The sequence below is a fragment of the Neofelis nebulosa genome, chromosome 6 (assembly GCF_028018385.1).
Source record: "Neofelis nebulosa isolate mNeoNeb1 chromosome 6, mNeoNeb1.pri, whole genome shotgun sequence".
NCBI classification, from domain to species: Eukaryota; Metazoa; Chordata; class Mammalia; order Carnivora; family Felidae; genus Neofelis; species Neofelis nebulosa.
Genome location: NC_080787.1, coordinates 75,269,902 through 75,287,882, shown reverse-complemented (window position 1 = coordinate 75,287,882; position 17,981 = coordinate 75,269,902). Strand labels below are relative to the sequence as shown.

General features: G+C 38.2%; 1 protein-coding gene across 1 annotated transcript in view; it reads right to left on the bottom strand.

Annotated features, from left to right (window-relative positions):
- SH3BGRL2 (SH3 domain binding glutamate rich protein like 2) overlaps positions 1–17,981 on the bottom strand; it is a 57,907-nt gene that overhangs the window by 5,003 nt on the left and 34,923 nt on the right. The window contains exons 2-3 of the mRNA XM_058734537.1: positions 17,745–17,930; positions 940–1,020 (exon numbers count right to left, since the gene is read on the bottom strand). Coding sequence (XP_058590520.1) covers positions 940–1,020; positions 17,745–17,930 — 267 coding nt within the window. The remainder of the gene's footprint in view (positions 1–939; positions 1,021–17,744; positions 17,931–17,981) is intronic.

Sequence of the window (17,981 nt, the reverse complement as noted above, 5' to 3'; positions counted from 1 at the left end):
CCTATTACTTACAGACATCAAAGTACCCAGTAATGTACTCTCATTTCAATTCAGTGTTAAAAATAGACATTTTAGAATTCAGTCTCACTTGAAATACAGTCAAAACCTCAACTGCTTTGTATATAAAGATTGCAAGGAAAAACACACACAAAAAGTTAACATGCTGATCTCTGGGTGACAGAATAATGGGTGATTTTTATTTTCTACTCTAGACTTGTATATTTTCCTAATCTTTCTAAATGAACCTAGGCTACTTTCATGATCAGAAAAAAACCCAATATTTTTTAAAGGGGGGAATAATCAAAATATTATCTTATTTCATAAAGAAATGCTATTTCTTATTTTGAAAGTGAATCTCTGTGCTTCACAAAGTTGTAATAATACATATAAATAACTTCTGGTCTAAACATTAGAAAAGCTTGAGCCTTTTATGTTCCATAAAAGACACATGGCATAATAAAGTAGTTTTAAAAAACATGTTGATTAGTTTAGGAACTGTAGCGTTTTTTTTTTTTTTAAGTTGACCATTTGTTATTACAGACCATCTCCTTTCCAGTGTAAATGAGTTAAATGTGCAGAAAACCTTAAAAATATGGCTTTGATTCTGTTGTTTCAAAAAATGTAAATCTGCACTTTGAAACAGAAAGCACTTACTCCCTTAAATTCTTCTTGGAAAAAAGGGGTATAGATTATAAATAAAATAAATTATAAACAAAAATAAACTCTAATGTACAACAACAGTTGAAAATTGGAGGAAAAAAACAAAAAACCTGGGCTGCTTCGTGCGTGTTTACACTGGGCAGTCCCTAATGTGCATTTGAGAAAGTGAAACCTACAACTTTAGGAGACTACACGTGCATTCCCCTAACACCTTCAGTCTCAACCCCCAAGGACAATTCAAGAGAGATGAATTTTAAAACAAAAGAAGATTTTACCTACCTTTGATGCCAATCGTGATTTCAGGCCTAAGAACGAATAGACTGTGTTGCTTTCCTTTGATTCAAAAAAACTGTCATAATCCTAGAAAAAAGAGGAAGAGACAACAAACAAAAGCAAATAATTATTGGTATGTGGTGCTTTTGAAAAATTCTTTATGGAAACAAAAAAAATGTACCATTGCTTCATCCAGGCCAGGGAAGAGCTACATAAATCTACTGGATTTGCTCTGCTTGAGCATAAAACTTTCTCTGAGTATGATGATGAGGTAAGCATGTTGTTAATGCAAGGCCTGTGATAGGACTGAAATGTAAAACACCGACAACACAAGGGAAACCGGAACATGTTCCCTTTCTCTCATGTGCCAAACTAACATTTGTGTAAAATCACTCTAAGATTTTACTCTAGTGCATCAATAGGAAAGGCTGACTCCCAATTCCATTCTTGATATTTTGTTATCTAGGGCTTTAAAAAAAAATCACTGGGTAAACACAAAGCCATAAAGGTCTCCATGTGTCAATGCAAGTGCTTCTATTCTGCTTTTGAAGTCTGCCACATTCTTTCAGACTATGTCTTCAGAGAGAATAAAAAGATCAAACAAAAACTAAAGGAAAGCAGATTCTCTATAACATTTATCTTTGCCTCAGACCTGGAATCCTTTTTCTCTTTCTACTTTCACAAGAGAAGCCATCAAGAAATTCTGACCAATATGTTCATCAATTGTTTCTTTTCAAAAGTTTGCATATGTGTTATTGTATGGTTTCTGAGTTAGTGTAAAGCAGTCTTAAAATCTGTAAAAGTCCCTTTGATAACTTGACCCTAAGGATAAATATTGCAAGCAGACAATGATCAGAATCATTTTTAGCCATCTGCTGTATAACAGGTGCCTTACAATCAATACTTCATTTAATCCCACCACAGACCACCAGGTTGGAGGCTGGCTCAAAGCAAAGAAATATTGTACCCAAGTTTGATAGGCAATCTGTGAAAAAGCTGAGATTTGGGGCCAATTCTCCCTGACACTGAAATCGATGCTTTTTGTCTTCTGTGATGCTTCTTGGCCAAGAGGAAGCCAGCTATGGGGCACCCTGTATACCAGAGTCATTAAGCCCTAATGAATCCACTGCTGAGCCAAGCCAATGGCATCACAAGTACTCCTGAAATCTGTCTAGCAATCTAAATGAGAGACCATGACTTACAGAATAAAGATTTGCTTCTTGCAAAGGATGCCTCAGTGGTGAACAATCTTTTTTAATTATTTCACTCTGTATAGAAGCTCTCTTGTTCAAATGCTTTAGCAGGTTGAGTCTCATGTGGTTTTGAAGGTAGCTTCATTTTCATTCATGATCATCTCAACCTCGGGCCTTACACTCGATGTTCCTTCTGAAGATCTTCAGGTGGTAGCTCCCTCTGCCATTTAGGATCTGGCCCAATACAGTTCACATCTAAAGACAGGCCTTCCTTGACATGCTAAGAAGGAGCAATCCATCTGAAGAGGGAGGCTCAGCAAAAGCCTACTTCAAAAATGGCATTTTAAGTTGAAATCTGAAGGATGCGTAGAGGTGACCAAGTAAAGCACTGGAACAGGGGATTCAGGACAGAGAACAGCACTGATGAAGAGCAAAGCTGGCAGGTCTGACAGGAATAAGCACAGGTCAGACTATGTAAAACCAAGAAAAAGATTTTGAATTTTATCTTAAGTATAAAAGGAAATCACGTGTGGGTTCCAAGTAAGGGAGCAGAATGATCTAGTTTCCTTTAAGAAAATAGAGAATTTAGGGGCGCATGGGTGGCTCAGTCGGTTGAGCATCTCACTTCAGCTCAGGTCATGATCTCACGGTTTGTGAGTTCAAGCCCCGCGTTGGGGTCTGTGCTGACAGCTCAGAGGCTGAAGCCTGCTTCAGATTCTGTGTCTCCCTCTGTCTTTGCCCCTCCCATGCTCATGCTCTGTCTCTCTCTGTCTCTCAATAATAAATAAACATTAGAAAGAAAGAAAGAAAGAAAGAAAGAAAGAAAGAAAGAAAGAAAGAAAGAAAGAAAGAAAGAAAGAAAGAAAGAAAGAAAGAAATTAGAAATTTGGGGTGCCTGGGTGGCTCAGTCGGTTAAGCATCCAACTTTGGCTCAGGTCATGATCTCACAGTTCATGAGTTTGAGCCCCACATTGGGCTCTGTGCTGACAGCTCAGAGCCTGGAGCCTGCTTTGGATTCTGTGTCTCCCTCTCTCTTTGCCCCTCCCCTCCTCTCACCCTGTCTCTCTCTCTCAAAAATAAATAAATATTAAAAAAAAAAAATTAAGAAAATAGCGATTTTAACTGTGTGGAGAATGGCTCAGACAGGCCAGCAAGAAGGAAAATGGGGAAAAGTCAGAAGAGTACTGTGGTAAATCCAGGTAAGATGGTGGCAGCCTGAACCAGACCAATGATGGTGAAGAGAGAGAGAGAGAAATGCAGGCAGACTGGAGACATATTCTATATTCTGGAGGAAGAATTTTTCGTCCATGTGCTGCTGAAGCGAGCAGAAGGAGGAAGAATTGATCATACTCGACTCTGGAATTGGGGGACAGAGCTAGGGAGAATTAAGACTTGGAGCAGCTCTGAGTTTTGTTACTTGATGGGAAAGACCAGAGAAAAACCAGATGTAAGAGTAAGATTGAAGTGGAGTTTCAAAATGTTAAGTTTGAGAAACTATATGAGACAGACAATCAAGTAAAGAAGACACCAACGGGGCAGTTGGAGGTTATGAGAGTTTCTAGTGGCTCTAGGATATTACAGATTTCATAGAATTTTACAGAAAATTTTACAATTTTTTGTAAGAAAAACCATGTCACAATTAATACAGGTCTAGCAGAACTTCTGCAAAATCCTATGAACCAAAAATGTTACAAACATTCTTTGCAACAATGGCATTTTCGAACAGTTGAGTACCATTTCACTGATTGGGGTTCAAGAAATTATCCTGTTTGGTGCATGCTTTCTCTGCCTTTAACATCACTATGGCAAGCAGGTTTCTTACCTGAATATTGAATTGGATCCTCCCAACAGTTTACAAATTGTCATTAAGGTAATTAACTCCTTCCAAAGACACAAATATAAGATTTGGTAATTAACTTTAAAAGCAGAAAAACTGAGGGGTGCCTGGGTAGCTCAGTCAGTTAAGCATCTATTTGTCTCAGCTCAGGTCATGATCTCTTGGTTTGTGAGTTCAAGCCCCATATTGGGCTCCATGCTGACAGTGTGGAGCCTGCCTGGGATTCCCTCTCTCTCCCTGCCCCTCTCTCTGCCCCTCCCCTGCTCACTCTGTCTCTCTCTCAAAAATAAATAAACTTAAAATTTTTTTAAAAAAATAAAAGCAAAATAATTGAAAGGAAGTAATTTTTCTTTATTTAAAAAAAACTTTTTTAACGTTTATTTATTATTAAGAGACAGAGCCAGAGCATGAGCAGGGGAGGAGCAGAGAGAGAAGGAGACACAGAATCTGAAGCATAGAGCCCAACCCGGGGCTTGAACCCACAAACTGTGAGATCATGACCTGAGCTGAAGACGGATGCTTAACCGACTGAGCCACCCAGGCTCCCCGAAAGGAAGTAATTCTTAGAGTGAATGTTGGGACAGTGCCTGACACACACCAGGTTAAGCAGATGAATGAGTTGTGTTTGCTGATTAATGACTGATGTTACATGTTTTAGGTAATCTCATATGAGTAACATAATTTGAGTAAACCCTATTTCTACTCTATTATGGGTTTTTAAAAATTATGTAAATTTGTTTTCTGATATTTAAAAGTCTGATGAATCTCAAAGTGTAAAAGGTTTAATAAATTATTTTTTGTCACATTTAGGCAGAGTAGGTGATGGATAATTTAAAATCTAGTATTTTTTAATTGTTAATACCTCCTTTCAGAGACAATACATTAAACAGTATGACTGAAATAATTTAAGAGTAAAATAGTATTAGAAATTTTAAAATCATGTCCTATTAAAGCTGTAAGTTCTTATGCCCTTAGGCATTCCCCAATATAAGAGAAAGATCCACTTTCTTATCAAATTCATTTCACTTATCAGGCTTCTATTTTTAAAAATATATTAAGACTCTGTACTGCAAAGTTAAAAGCATTGTATTTTAAAAACCCAATATAAAGTTTCTAAATAGGCTTGCTGAAGTCCTTATAGTTAAAGATGCTTTCTCTGAAGTGTTTGTAAATACACATCTGCAAATTACACAATCAACCTTCTATAACTATAAAATATAAAGATCAGTTAAAATCATCTTTGGAAAAGGGTACAAACATACAAAGCATATTTAAGATAAAATCGCCCAGTTTTAGAAGCTGGAACATTTTTATCACACATAAGACAAAAGATGAAAAACTCACTTTGTTTTTAGTGCTAACTGCCTATGAAAAGAGAAATTTCTGGACTATATAGGTATGTTATCAACATAACTGAGCACTGGTACTAACAGACCATCTATCTAAATGCTGCAATTTTAAGAAAAATACGGCAAGCTAAACAGCTGTTAAGAAGTGGGAGGTGGGGGGAGTTTCTGTTACCTATACTTCTGTTTGCATTCCAGGAAAAACCAATGTTAAGAGAATTTATGAGCTCATGATAAAATTTACAACAGGTAAAATGCACAATGGTCTCATTCTTCCACAGAGCTTACTTAAGTACATTACCCCGTACACCATGATTAGACTATTATGGACTAGACAAGCATTTGAGACAAAGACCTTAAAGTTCTTTGCCCTTTTAGTGTTCCCTAAGAGAACAGTGAGGAAACCCACAGCGGCCACGCTGTAAAGCTGTACTGCTTCCCACGCTTAGTCAATGACAAGTGACAGACTCATATTATTTCCACATGCCAAGGGCATATCCAAACAGGAGGCTGTGGGGAATAAAAACAATACAAGGCCTACAAGGAAACGGCAGCAATCAGTTCTAAATGAGCAAAAGCAAATCTGGTTTACCCAAAAGAAGAAAAGAAATTTTTAATTTTTTTTAAGACTACAAGAATTACTGCTGCTGCTGCTAAAAATGGGCAGAGGCTCATTCTTCCTAAAATTTGTTTCAAGCCTGAGGGGAGCCTCTGAGCAGAATATCTTGATTTAGTGGGTAAGGACTATTAATGCTATGTTCTATTTTATAAAATCTTGACATAGAAGGGAAAAATAGTTGACAGTTGCAATCCTGGTACAGTATGTAAGATGTATTGTCTGAAACAGCTTCATTCAGCAATTTCTGTGCCAAACACCAAATATGGGTAAGCCCAAAGCAGAGGATTTTAAATTTCTTTTTTTTTTTTTTTAATGTTTATTTATTTTTGAGAGAGACAGAGACAGAATGTGAGTAGGTTAGGGGCAGAGAGACAGGGAGACGCAGAAGCAGGCTCCAGGCTCTGAGCTGTCAGCACAGAGCCCAACACGGGGCTTGAACTCACGAGCTGTGAGATCATGACCTGAGCCAAAGTCAGACACTCAACTGACTGAGCCACCCAGGCGCCCCAAGGATTTTAAATTTCTAATTCATGTTTAACATTTCTTTTACTTCCTTTTTAATTTTTTTTTTAACGTTTATTTATTTTTGAGAGAGACAGAGTGCAAGCAGGGAAGGTACAGAAAAAGAGGGAGACACAGAATCCAAAGCAGGCTCCAGGCTCTAAGCTGTCAGCACAGAGCCTGACAAGGGGCTCAAACCCACGAACTGAGAGATCACGGCCTGAGCAGAAGTCAGACGCCCAACTGACTGAGCCACCAGGTGCCCCCGATGTTTAACATTTCTGACCATACTAGTACAAGACAGCAGGGCAAGAGGAAACATCTACCCAGGCACCAACTGAAACTGGATGGGAAAAAAACTTTGTACTAAACATTGGAAAAGGAACCAGCAATAACATTTAAAAAAATACCCAGAGGAGTTAAGTGAAAAGGCTAAAATTAATGAAGAGAATCTCTTGGCTATTGACATTTATGTCATTCTCCTTTAAGCCACAGGGATTTGGTAAAGTAGATACATACCCTCCTCTATGCTCACACAACTAAACAGCTCAATAGAGATACTAATATCTTTAAAACAAAATAAATATTAAGTATGTTTATATATTTTATAATAGTTATTACGGTCACAGAGGAGAATATGGCTGCTATAATCTTTGCATGGGGGAAAAATGAAGAAGCTGTAAGAATGCAAATTTCTCTTCATCTTTCAAGGAAACAAATGCAGTCTAATTTTTACATCAAGGAATATAGGTACAATGTGTATTCACACAGAGTGGTGGTAACTCAGAGAACTACAAAGAAGAACCTCACAAGAGAGGCTATATCTCATGGGAATCAGGGGAGGGCGCACATAAAGAAAGGGCAGAGGAAAAGTGTCTTTGCACTTTTGACCCTCTTTACTGTTGTAACACTGAGAATATTAACATGCCCTTGGTGTCTTAATAGTTTTGTTTTCTTTTCATTAAGTCTAACTGCATACACTCCGAAAGAGAAACATTTTAACAGAGAGAAAACCGCCCATGTGGACACTATTTAAGATTTCCTATTAAACATGCAACTGGGGCAGCCTCAACCTGTCTGGATGAAGGTCTTCAATATTCACAGCACAAGCCATCGTTTTCATGAAAGACGTGTCCCAGGGATTCATCACTGTAGAATACTGCGGCAAACATCTCAGTGAGGTGAAAATGGGAGATTAAACATTTATAGACAGAAGAATAAAAACTACAGCTATATAAAAGAGATAAAACCGCAAAGAATATCTAATTAAATTGTTATGCTTCTGGGCATACAGCTGATCAGCAAGTGATAAAGAGGAATTTATATCACCCCTTTCCCCACCACCCAACCTTCTTCCTTTCCTAGTATCTGTGAGGATGTCATATAAGATTATTTACAGTAAAACATTTGAAGATTCTCCTTGATTAGATAAGTTATCTTTTAGAAAGAAGGCTTTGAATAGAGATCTTCAAATTCAGATTAAGTTTCTTTTTTTTTTTTTTTACTGTTTATTTTTGAGAGAGAGAGACAGAGAGAGAGAGAGAGAGAGAGAGAGAGAGAGAAATAGCAGGGGAGGGGCAGAGAAAGAGGGGAACAGAGGATCAGAAGCAGGCTCTGCACTGACAGCACAGAGCCCCACATGGGGCTCAAACTCACGAACTGTGAGTGTAACTGACTGAGCCACCCAGGCACCTCTCAGATTAAGTTCCTAAGAAAATTCTACCTGTGAGATAGGTGAGTTTCTAATTGAGGTGATTTTCCAAATAGATTTCATTGTAAAATTTAGAAGAAGGTTCAATAAGCTTCCCTTTGAGACATTTGCCTTTGACTTTTATTAATAAAATGGGAATGCAAATGCTCAAAACTGACAAGGCGGGGCTGAACAGAACAGGTTAGCTACCTGCTCCGCTGAAAACATCTGTGCAGCCATTCACCCATTCACATGACTAATTCTGGTAAGTATGTTCTGGGTTCCTAACACTATGCAAATACTAAAATACACATGCCTGCTGAGGTGAGCACAAGGAAGCTTGGAGACTGGCTGAGGGGAAAGACATAAAAAAAAAATTTATGACATAAAGGTCATAATAGGAATGAGGCACAGGTTTGCTGGACCTGGGGGAGGAGCAGTGATAACCAGAGCCCTAGTTAATTAGAGAAAGCTCAATAAGAAGGCCCATTTGAATTGAGTTCTGAGAGAGAAATAGGGCAGAATTAGATAGGAAATAAAAGTCACAGGATTTAGTAACCAAGTGGGTATTGAGGCAAAGAAAAGTGAGTTTGGAGTAACTTTCAGGGCCTTCCTTTAAATATCATGTAGATGATGTAGTCATTAAGCCTACATAAATAACATTCACATTTTAAATGTTTATTTTTGAGAGAGAAAGAGAGAGACAGAGAGAGTGTGGGGAAGAGACAGAGAGAGAGAGACAGAGGATCTGAAGCGGGCTCTGTGCTAACAGCAGACAGCCCAATGGGGGCTTGAACTCACAAACTGCAAGATCATGAGCTGAGCCAAAGTTGGACGTTTAACTGACTGAGCCACCCAGGCACCCCAAAACATCCATATTTTAGAAACAGAGCACAATCTCCTGTGAATAACAATGAAAATTTTAAACTTTAGCTTCTTTTTTTCTTTTATTTTTTTCTTTTCCTTATTAACTCCAAGCAGAGTTCTAGTAACACAAGTCACTGCCTGTCAGGCTTCCACATAGGCCAAAATTCTCACTATGTTCCACTCCATATATCCATCCTGCCAGATAATATACTTGATTTTCACAGAGGAGACTTGGAAAATAGCTAATCATCCTGTGTTTCTCAAATGTGACCACTAAAGAACCCCAGGAGGTGGAGGAAGTATGAAGGGACCATCTAGAACAGGGGTAAACTATGGAGGGGCTTCTGTGCTGAGTGTGGTTTGACATTTTTAAATGGTTAGAAAATAAAACAAAGACAACCAAACCAAAAAAGAAGATGCAGCATAGAACCGGTGGCCTGAAAAGCCTAATGTATTTACCAGGGGGCCAATCCCTGATCTAGAATATTGGAGAATATATTTTGAGGCAGCTTCTATGAAAGCGAAATTCTTTGAAGTCTTGTTCCATCTTAAAATTCATGGAAACCCAGCATCCTGCCCCATAATATATCAGTGTTTCTTCTGCTATTAAAAAGTATGCTTTTGGGAAGTGCCCGGGTGGCTCAGTAGGTTAAACATCTGACTCTTGATTTCCGCTCAGGTCAATCTCATAGTTTGTGAGTTCGAGCCACTGACAGTGTAGAGCCTGCTTGGGATTCTCTCTCTCCCTCTCTCTCTCTGCACCTCCCCTGCTCATGCTCGCTCACACACACTCTCTCTCTCTCGCAAAATAAATAAACACTCTTTAAAAAATATGCTTTGGCAAAGTACTCAAAATCTCCAAGCGAAATGCTGCTCTGGGCAGATAGGCAATCTTTATTCTAGAACCTTGGGCACCCCTAAGAAACTTAACTTTGCTTTTACTATCAATACATATAATAATCATCTCGTTTTGACTTTTACTAGTTTTCATTTCACCAAGTGACTTTTTCTTTACTTTGAACCCAGCTTCTGGGTTCAACAATAACCCTTCACATCTTGATAATAGTATACCCCCAAATATTTTTGCTGTTTGACTGATGACTCTAAGGGAAGAGAGAAAAGTGTAAGGAAAGGAAAAAGAGTAGAATAGCTTAAATGAGAATGTACTTTATAAAATAACATTCTTCAGAACAGCTTGCCAGTTGCAAACAATTATTTCAAGTGACTGGAAACAACTAAATAGTCCACAGTGAGGGAATGATTAAGTTAATTATAATTATCCAACACAGAATAATATGTAACCTCTAAATATATGCTTACAAAGACAGGGAAACTATTTTTTTTAGAGAACAAAGCAGGGCACAAAATGGTATATATAGTATGATCAAAAATAGGATTTTTAAAATTTTAATCAATTTGTAAGAAAAGAGAAGTTGCATTGACCAAATGTTTGCAGTTGTATTCAAAAGGCAGTATTCATTGTCCCCCCTTCCTTATTCTCATTTTCCCAATTTCTCTATTTCTATACTCATTTTAGTGCTAAGAAAAAAAGAAAAAACAACAATAACGTTGGATAACCAACTCAATATGAAAATCTCTTTAAATATCTCTTTCCAACAAACTTCTTAGGAGACTTTTGCTGAAAGTCATTTCTTATATTTATGTGTGGAGATATGTGTGTGTGTGTGTGTGTGTGTGTGTGTGTGTGTATGTGTTCAAATTCAATATATTCAGATATAGACATATATGTGTGTGTTCAAATTCAATATATTCAAATTCAAATATATTATTTAAAAATATATAATCATATGTATGAATCCGGGATTTGAAAACTGACAATTAAGGGACTTGGTTCTGTATGCTTCAAAAAGATGTCCAAACACACTTAAAATATATTATCCCAAGACAATCTTCTCAGAAGTCTTACATAACATTGCATTTGGAAACAATACAACTACATACATTTAGGTGCTCTGTGGTTCTTTTAAGCTTCCACCAATGGTAAGAAGCCACTAACACATCTCCTTGTCTCCTTTCACGGGAAAGAAAAAGATGCCACAAGGAACCACTGCTGGTCATTTAGCCTTTCTGAAACTCCTTAAGAGTAATCTAACCCATCTCTAGTCTACTTGCAGGCTCCAATTAATCAAGGTAATATGAGGAAAGGCAGTCAGAGTTGGCCCGCAAATCATTACTTAACCAAACTAGTCAACAGCTTTAATGTAAACGTTATTTGATTAGCAGTAGACCCAATGCTTAGGTACAAATTTAACATATTACAAGTATCATCTAAAAGTACCAAAAGAGTAATTCAATAGTTTTAAAATATAAACAATCTTATAAGTTGCCCCATGGAAAATGATCAAAATGGTTATTTTTCTATAAAAATATTCTTCCATTGGGGTTCCTGGGTGGCTCAATCAGTTAAGCATCCAACTCTGGATTTCGGCGCAGGTCAGGATGTCACATTTCGTGCTGTAACACGGAGACTGCTTGGTATTCTGTCTCCTCTCTCTGCCCCTCCACTGTGAGTGCATATGCATTTTCACATGCTCTCTCAAAATAAATAAACATTTAAAAAAAAAAAACCCTCAGCAACAAAAAATCAAATAGCCTGATTAAAAAATGGGCAAAGAACTTGAATAGATATTTCTTCAAAAATGATATACAAGTGGGCAATAAGTGTATGAAATGCTCAACATCACTAATCATCAGAGAAATGCAAACCAAAATCACAATGAGGTATCACCTCACACCTATTAAGATGGGTACTCTCAAAACATGATGAAACAAACAAAATAACAAGTATTGGTGGGGATATAGAGAAGTCAGAATCCTTGTGCACTGCTGACGGGACTGTAAAATGGCACAACCACTAGGGAAAACAGTATGATGGTTCTTCAAAAAATTAAAAGTAGAACTACCATATGATGCATATATATACACACGTATATATTGTGTATGTGTACACACATGTATACTGGGATATAGATTGTGTATATCTACACACATATACATTGGGATTGTTGCATTTTATATACACACACACACACACACACACACACACACACACACACACACCTGAAAGCAGAATGTCAAGGAGTTATTTCCAAACCTATGTTCAAAGCAGTACTACTCACAATAGCCAGGAGACAGAAGCAACCCAATTCATCAACAAATGAATGGACAAAAAAATATGGAATATACACACAATGAAAGACTTAAAAAGAATTGAAATCTTCTCACATGCTTCAATGCTATGGGAGAAATGTTTGTATCTTCCCCCCAAATTCACATGTTGAAATCTTCATGCCCAAAGGCCTTTAGGAGGTGATCAGGTCATGAGGCTGGAGCCTTCAAGGATAGGAGTAATGCCCTATAAAAGAGCTCCCTTGTCCCCTTTCACCATGGAAGGAAGTTGGCAGGAAGCTGGCAGTCTACAATCCAGAAGAGTGTCTTTGCCAGAACCCAACCCTTCTGTCACCCTGATCTTAGACTTGCAGCTTCCAGAACCATGAGAAATACATTTCTTATTTGCAAGATACCCAATCTGTATATAGCAGCCTTAATGGACTAAGACATACAACATGGATGAACCTTGAAAACATTATGCTAAGTGAAGTGACTAGTCACAAAAGGACAAACATTGCATGATTTCATTTCTTTTTTATTATAAAAAAATTTTTTTTTAATGTTTATTTTTGAGAAAGAGACAAAGCATGAGTGGAGGATGGTCAGAGAGAGAGGGAGACACAGAATCCAAAGCAGGCTCCAGTCTCTGAGCTGTCAGCACAGAGCCCAACGCGGGGCTTGAGGTCATGAATCTTGAGATCATGACCTGAGCCAAAGTCGGATGCTTAACCTACTGAGCCATCCTGGCACCCCTGTATGATTTCACTTCTGTGAGGTATCTAATGTAGTCAAATTCACAGATAGAAAGCAGAATGATTGTTATCAAGATCTGGGGGGGAGGGGACACACAGGAGTTATTTAATGGGTATAAAGTTTCAGTTCTGCAAGATGAAAAAGTTCTGGATATCTGTTTTACAACAATGAATATATTTAACACTACTAAACTGTACACTTAAAAGTAAGACACTAAGTATTACAATATATGTTTTTCCACAATAAATGTTATTAATAAAAAATAAAATAAAAATATATTTTAAAAATCCAAAACTTTTTTTTTTTTTTTTTCTGAATAGGAAGGAAGAAAAGAAATGAACGGGTAGTAAACATTTTCCTTCCGTGCAGATGTGTGTATTTCATTTCTGGTGCACTCCACACAGGCAAGTTCCACAGAGAGAGAACAAAGTTTAAACCCTAGACATGAGGACCTGAGCTTTCCAAAATCCAAATCAGATACTAAAGCCCATCAGAAAAGTCTAGGTGCTAGGATGTTTACCTTTAGGTTACCCATTTCCAGAGAAGACTCTTGCTCATGGTATGGCTACTCCCAGAAAATAGCAAGAACAACCAGTCTGTGCAATTTGGATTCCTGACCACAAACAACCGAAATGGACATTAGCAACTTAACAGGAAAAGAATTTATGGCAGTACAGTGGGAAGTTCTAAACCCACATTAAAGCTGGAGAACCAGTTTATAAGAAGAATTTCTATGTCTGGGTAGCCAAGAACACACCCAGGCCACACCCCAGGGTTGGCCCCATTAGCACACCAGCCATGGCTATTCCTGACCCTAAGACTCCTGTCCAACTGATCCTGTGTTTCTACATTATACCCTCAATGTTCAAATTCTGGGGTGGGAAGAACTGACTGGGCATGCCCACGAGCTTCCATTCAGTGGGGAATTCTTACAACAGACGGATATTCAAATACTAAAGGGCAGAGAAAAGGAAATTACCTACACCGATTACCAAGTAGCTTAGCAAATGTTTATGTCTCACATGCCTAGCTCACCCAGTTTAAAATACTACAAAGTAGTAAGTTTCCAGCCAATTCCAGGAAATAGGAGAATCTTCATGCTCATTGGATCCTGTCACTTGCAATGCGGCAGGTTTCCACGAGTTATCCAACCAGATCAGACCACTCATAAACTATCACTGGGTAAAGCAAGGTGCACAGGGGCAGGTAGGATGAATGTGACCATGGTTAGTTATTCTCTAATGCTTTTGCTTTTGTCAAAGTCGAATTTACTTGACCGTGATAAGAGCAGACACTGTCTTCAAAACTCCTGCTAGAAGAGACTATAAAGACAGAGCGTGGATTGGCGTTGCTGTCACTGTCACCATAGGACTAACAGTGCTCAAGCAGAGAAGATGCCATTTATCCAGCACAGTTTAATCAATGTGTAAGCCTCTAGTCGGCTCCCAGACAGTCTATCTGAAAAAATTTCCATAGACTCTGTAGAGCAAAGATACACAGAGATTTAGAAAGTCGTAGAGAAGTGAAGGCAAGGATAAGCAATTAACTTTACTTCACACTACAGTCTTTTATTCATTCATACATTCCTCTATCCAAAGGGCTCTCAAGACTTCTACTTTCACAATGATAGAGCAAAGATGTCTTTTCCTTTATCTTGAAAAATCAACAAGAGTTTTTTTTTAAAAACCAGAAACACAATTTTTAAAAAATAAAACAGGAGACATCTTATAGCTCTGAACCACAACATACGCAGGAAGTGGGGAGAGAGACAGTGAGGGGCATCAGAGAGCAGAAGATGGGTCAAACCTCAGTGTTTGCAAAGCAGCATCAACAAGACACAAGCTGCAGGGCCCCAAAGACATCAGGAGCTGGAGGCATCAGCTACTGTGAGGGTGGGGTGAGTGGGCAAAGACAAGAAAACAGGGAGATGGTTTGAAAGTCTACATAAGCAGCAGTTAGATTCCAGGGTGCCTCACTCTCCCCCAAAGGAGCTAGAAGGTCCAACCTTAATAAACATGGCTTCTGGAAGCAACAAACTTAGAAACGCCAGAATGGAAGACAGTGGGGTTTCAACAGGGATATGAAGAGAAACTGTGCATGGCAGAGAGGGAGAGCCTCCAGTGTCTCACCTACAGGTCCAGAACTCCAGTAGCCAGGCTGATATCCCCAAAACAAGAGACTGAAGGGCCATTCTCTGGAAAAGCTAATCTATCATCTGAGAAAAGACCCACAGATTTTATTATCAGTATCTGCAATGAGAATGCTAACAGGCTACCCAGTCATCCCTACAGGGAAGTGGGGGAAGGGAGAAACAAGCCCACATGGGTATATAAGGACACCTGCAGCTTCTAACTAGCTTTCTAGTGCCTCACCTCTTAAATAAACAAAAGACCAAGATCACCAGAGATCTGAGGAAAGCCTACCACACTTGAGAGAAAAGACCAAAATAAAGTGAAAACAAGGGAATTAGTAGGACAGGGACAGTACTGGTAAGAAAAGACTGCAAAGAAATCATATTTAATATCTCACTGAGCTAAGATCTGGTATTCATCTCATAAAGGCGCATTATTAAAAAGAGAAAACCAGAATGTAAGGAAGGGAAAAAAAAAAAAAAGATGACATAAAAATTCAATGAAAAAATTCAGAGGTAAGCTAAAGAAATCTCCCAGAAGTAGAAACAAAGAGGACAATAAAAAATATATATATATTAGAAATTCGCTGTAAGAAGTCCACTATTTAAATTAGTGTGTATTCCAGATAACGAGAACAAGGAGAAAAAGCAGGGGAAATTTTTTCAAAAAAATGCTACAAAAACATTTAATAATCATGTAGTTCTTGGAGAAGGACCTACTGAGCACTCAGCGCTGTGAATGAAAAATAGATAATAAAACAGCTATTTATTTCACCGTAAGCACCTCAGCACATATGATAGGATACACATATGATAAGAGATTAAAAATCTGCATAGAAGAAACTGGCAAAAACATACAAATGATCAAGAAAAATGTCACCAGACTTCTCAACTGCAGCACTAGAAACCAGATGATAATGATGCAAAACCACCAAAATTCTTTCCAACCTAAAATTCTGTAATGAGCCAAATTACCACTCACCTACAAGACCACAATAAAGGAATTCTCACACCCGCGAAGACTGAGGAAAATAAAGCTGTGAGATTTTTGTTTTAAGCCTTCTAGCCCTATTTGACTCACAGTTTTGCGTTGTTTTGAACTGTACAGTTCACACACATTCTCAACTATGCCTCATTTTGGTTTGCAGGTACAAGAGTACATTTTCTAGGCCTTGTAATCATGAATGGGATACACCCTCAGTTACCACATACTTCCCCTAATAAAATATGAGATCACAATACTAAAAAATTCCATAAAAATAGTAACCTTTATTCTTATATAATGTACTTAAAAAGTATTTTATAGCCACAAATATCATGTGAAGTAAAAGAGATATTATCATCCTTTGCTTCAAGATGAGAAAACTGAGGGACTCCTGGGTGGCTCAGTCAGTTGAGCATCCAACTCTTAATTTTGGCTCAGGTCATGATCTTACGATTCGTGGGATCGAGCCCCACGTCAGCCTCTGCGCTGACAGCATGGATTCTCTCTCTCACTCTTTCTCTGCCCCCTCACCTACTCAATCTCTCTCTCTCAAATTAAAATTTCAAAAAAAAAAAAAAAAAAAAGATGAGAAAATTGATTCTTTAAGAGAAAAATGACTTTTCAAAGGTGTCAAAGCCAACATAAAGCACTAGAACTCAAATCTAAGTCTAGTGCCATGTTTGGGATTCTCCTCTGACATGAATGTAGGAACTCTGTGCACAATCTTTATCTCCTCTCTTATGTCCATGGGAATGGTTTCATCTCAAGGTATGATAAGCACTATTGTCCCTTTTCTCCACTCTTATACAACCCAGCTATTTATTTCACCGTAAGCACCTCAGCATTGTTGGCCCTTCCCCTTCTCCAGGCCATCCTTAAAGAACTGGAGTACAGGTCCCAAAGTAAATACTTATGTATATACTGAGAGTATAACAAAAACCAAACCTTAACTACTCATTAGAAAGAAATTTCTCATTTTTTTTTCTTAACCCAGTGAGAAGGAAAAGAGATAATCAGACAAAAGTGACTTCATCTTCTCATATGCTACATACAGGAAAAAGGCACCTAATAATGTATTTTTGATGTTCATAATGATCCATCTGGCTCATTATCATAAAAAAAAAGAAACTCTGGTTTATAATCAGCTATTAACAGTTTTTTATACCATACAGGGATAAAGATTCAAGGATAATTACCCCGTCTACTCTGCTCCCAAAATGTATTAATCAAGTAATATGCTTCAAGGGGCGCCTGTGTGGCTCAGTCAGTTAAGCGTGCGACTCTTGATTTTGGCTCAAGTCATGATCTCACGGTTCATGAGTTCGAGCCCTGCATATGGCTCTGCATTGACAGTGCAAAGCCTGCTTGGGATCCTCTCTCTCCCTCTCTTTGCCCCTTCCCTGCCACTCTGTCTCTCTCTTTCAAAAATAAACCTAAAAAATCTACATGTTTAAAATTTAGAGCACAATAAACACACACACACACACACACACACACACACACACACACACACACACCCCTTCCCTTCTCACCACTTTACCACTTTCCCCAAACAGACAGGAACACTAAGACATGCATGTATTCACATTCACACACAGTCTGCAACCTTGGACTCATATACCCTTCTATTAGACTGTGGGCCTGAATGACCCAGGGTTAAGAAAGCACAATCCTCACTGAGAAAACCTAACTTCACTCTGGTTAACTGTGTTTTCAATCAAGCAAAGAAATAGTGTGGTAACAATCCAGCTACTTACTCCACAGTATCGGTCACCATTAAATATCTGAGGTGGCAGAGGATTGCCCTGAGCAGGCTTCTTTTCTGGGGGGATGTTTTTGTACATCCATTGTCTTTGTTCTTCTGACATTGTGATATCCACCTCCTCAAACTCTATCTTGTTGGCTTCCAGAAATCTAACCACATCCTGCTGTTTCTTCTTTATCTAAAGAGAGAAGACAGACAAATGAGAAATGCTTATCTGAAACAATATGCA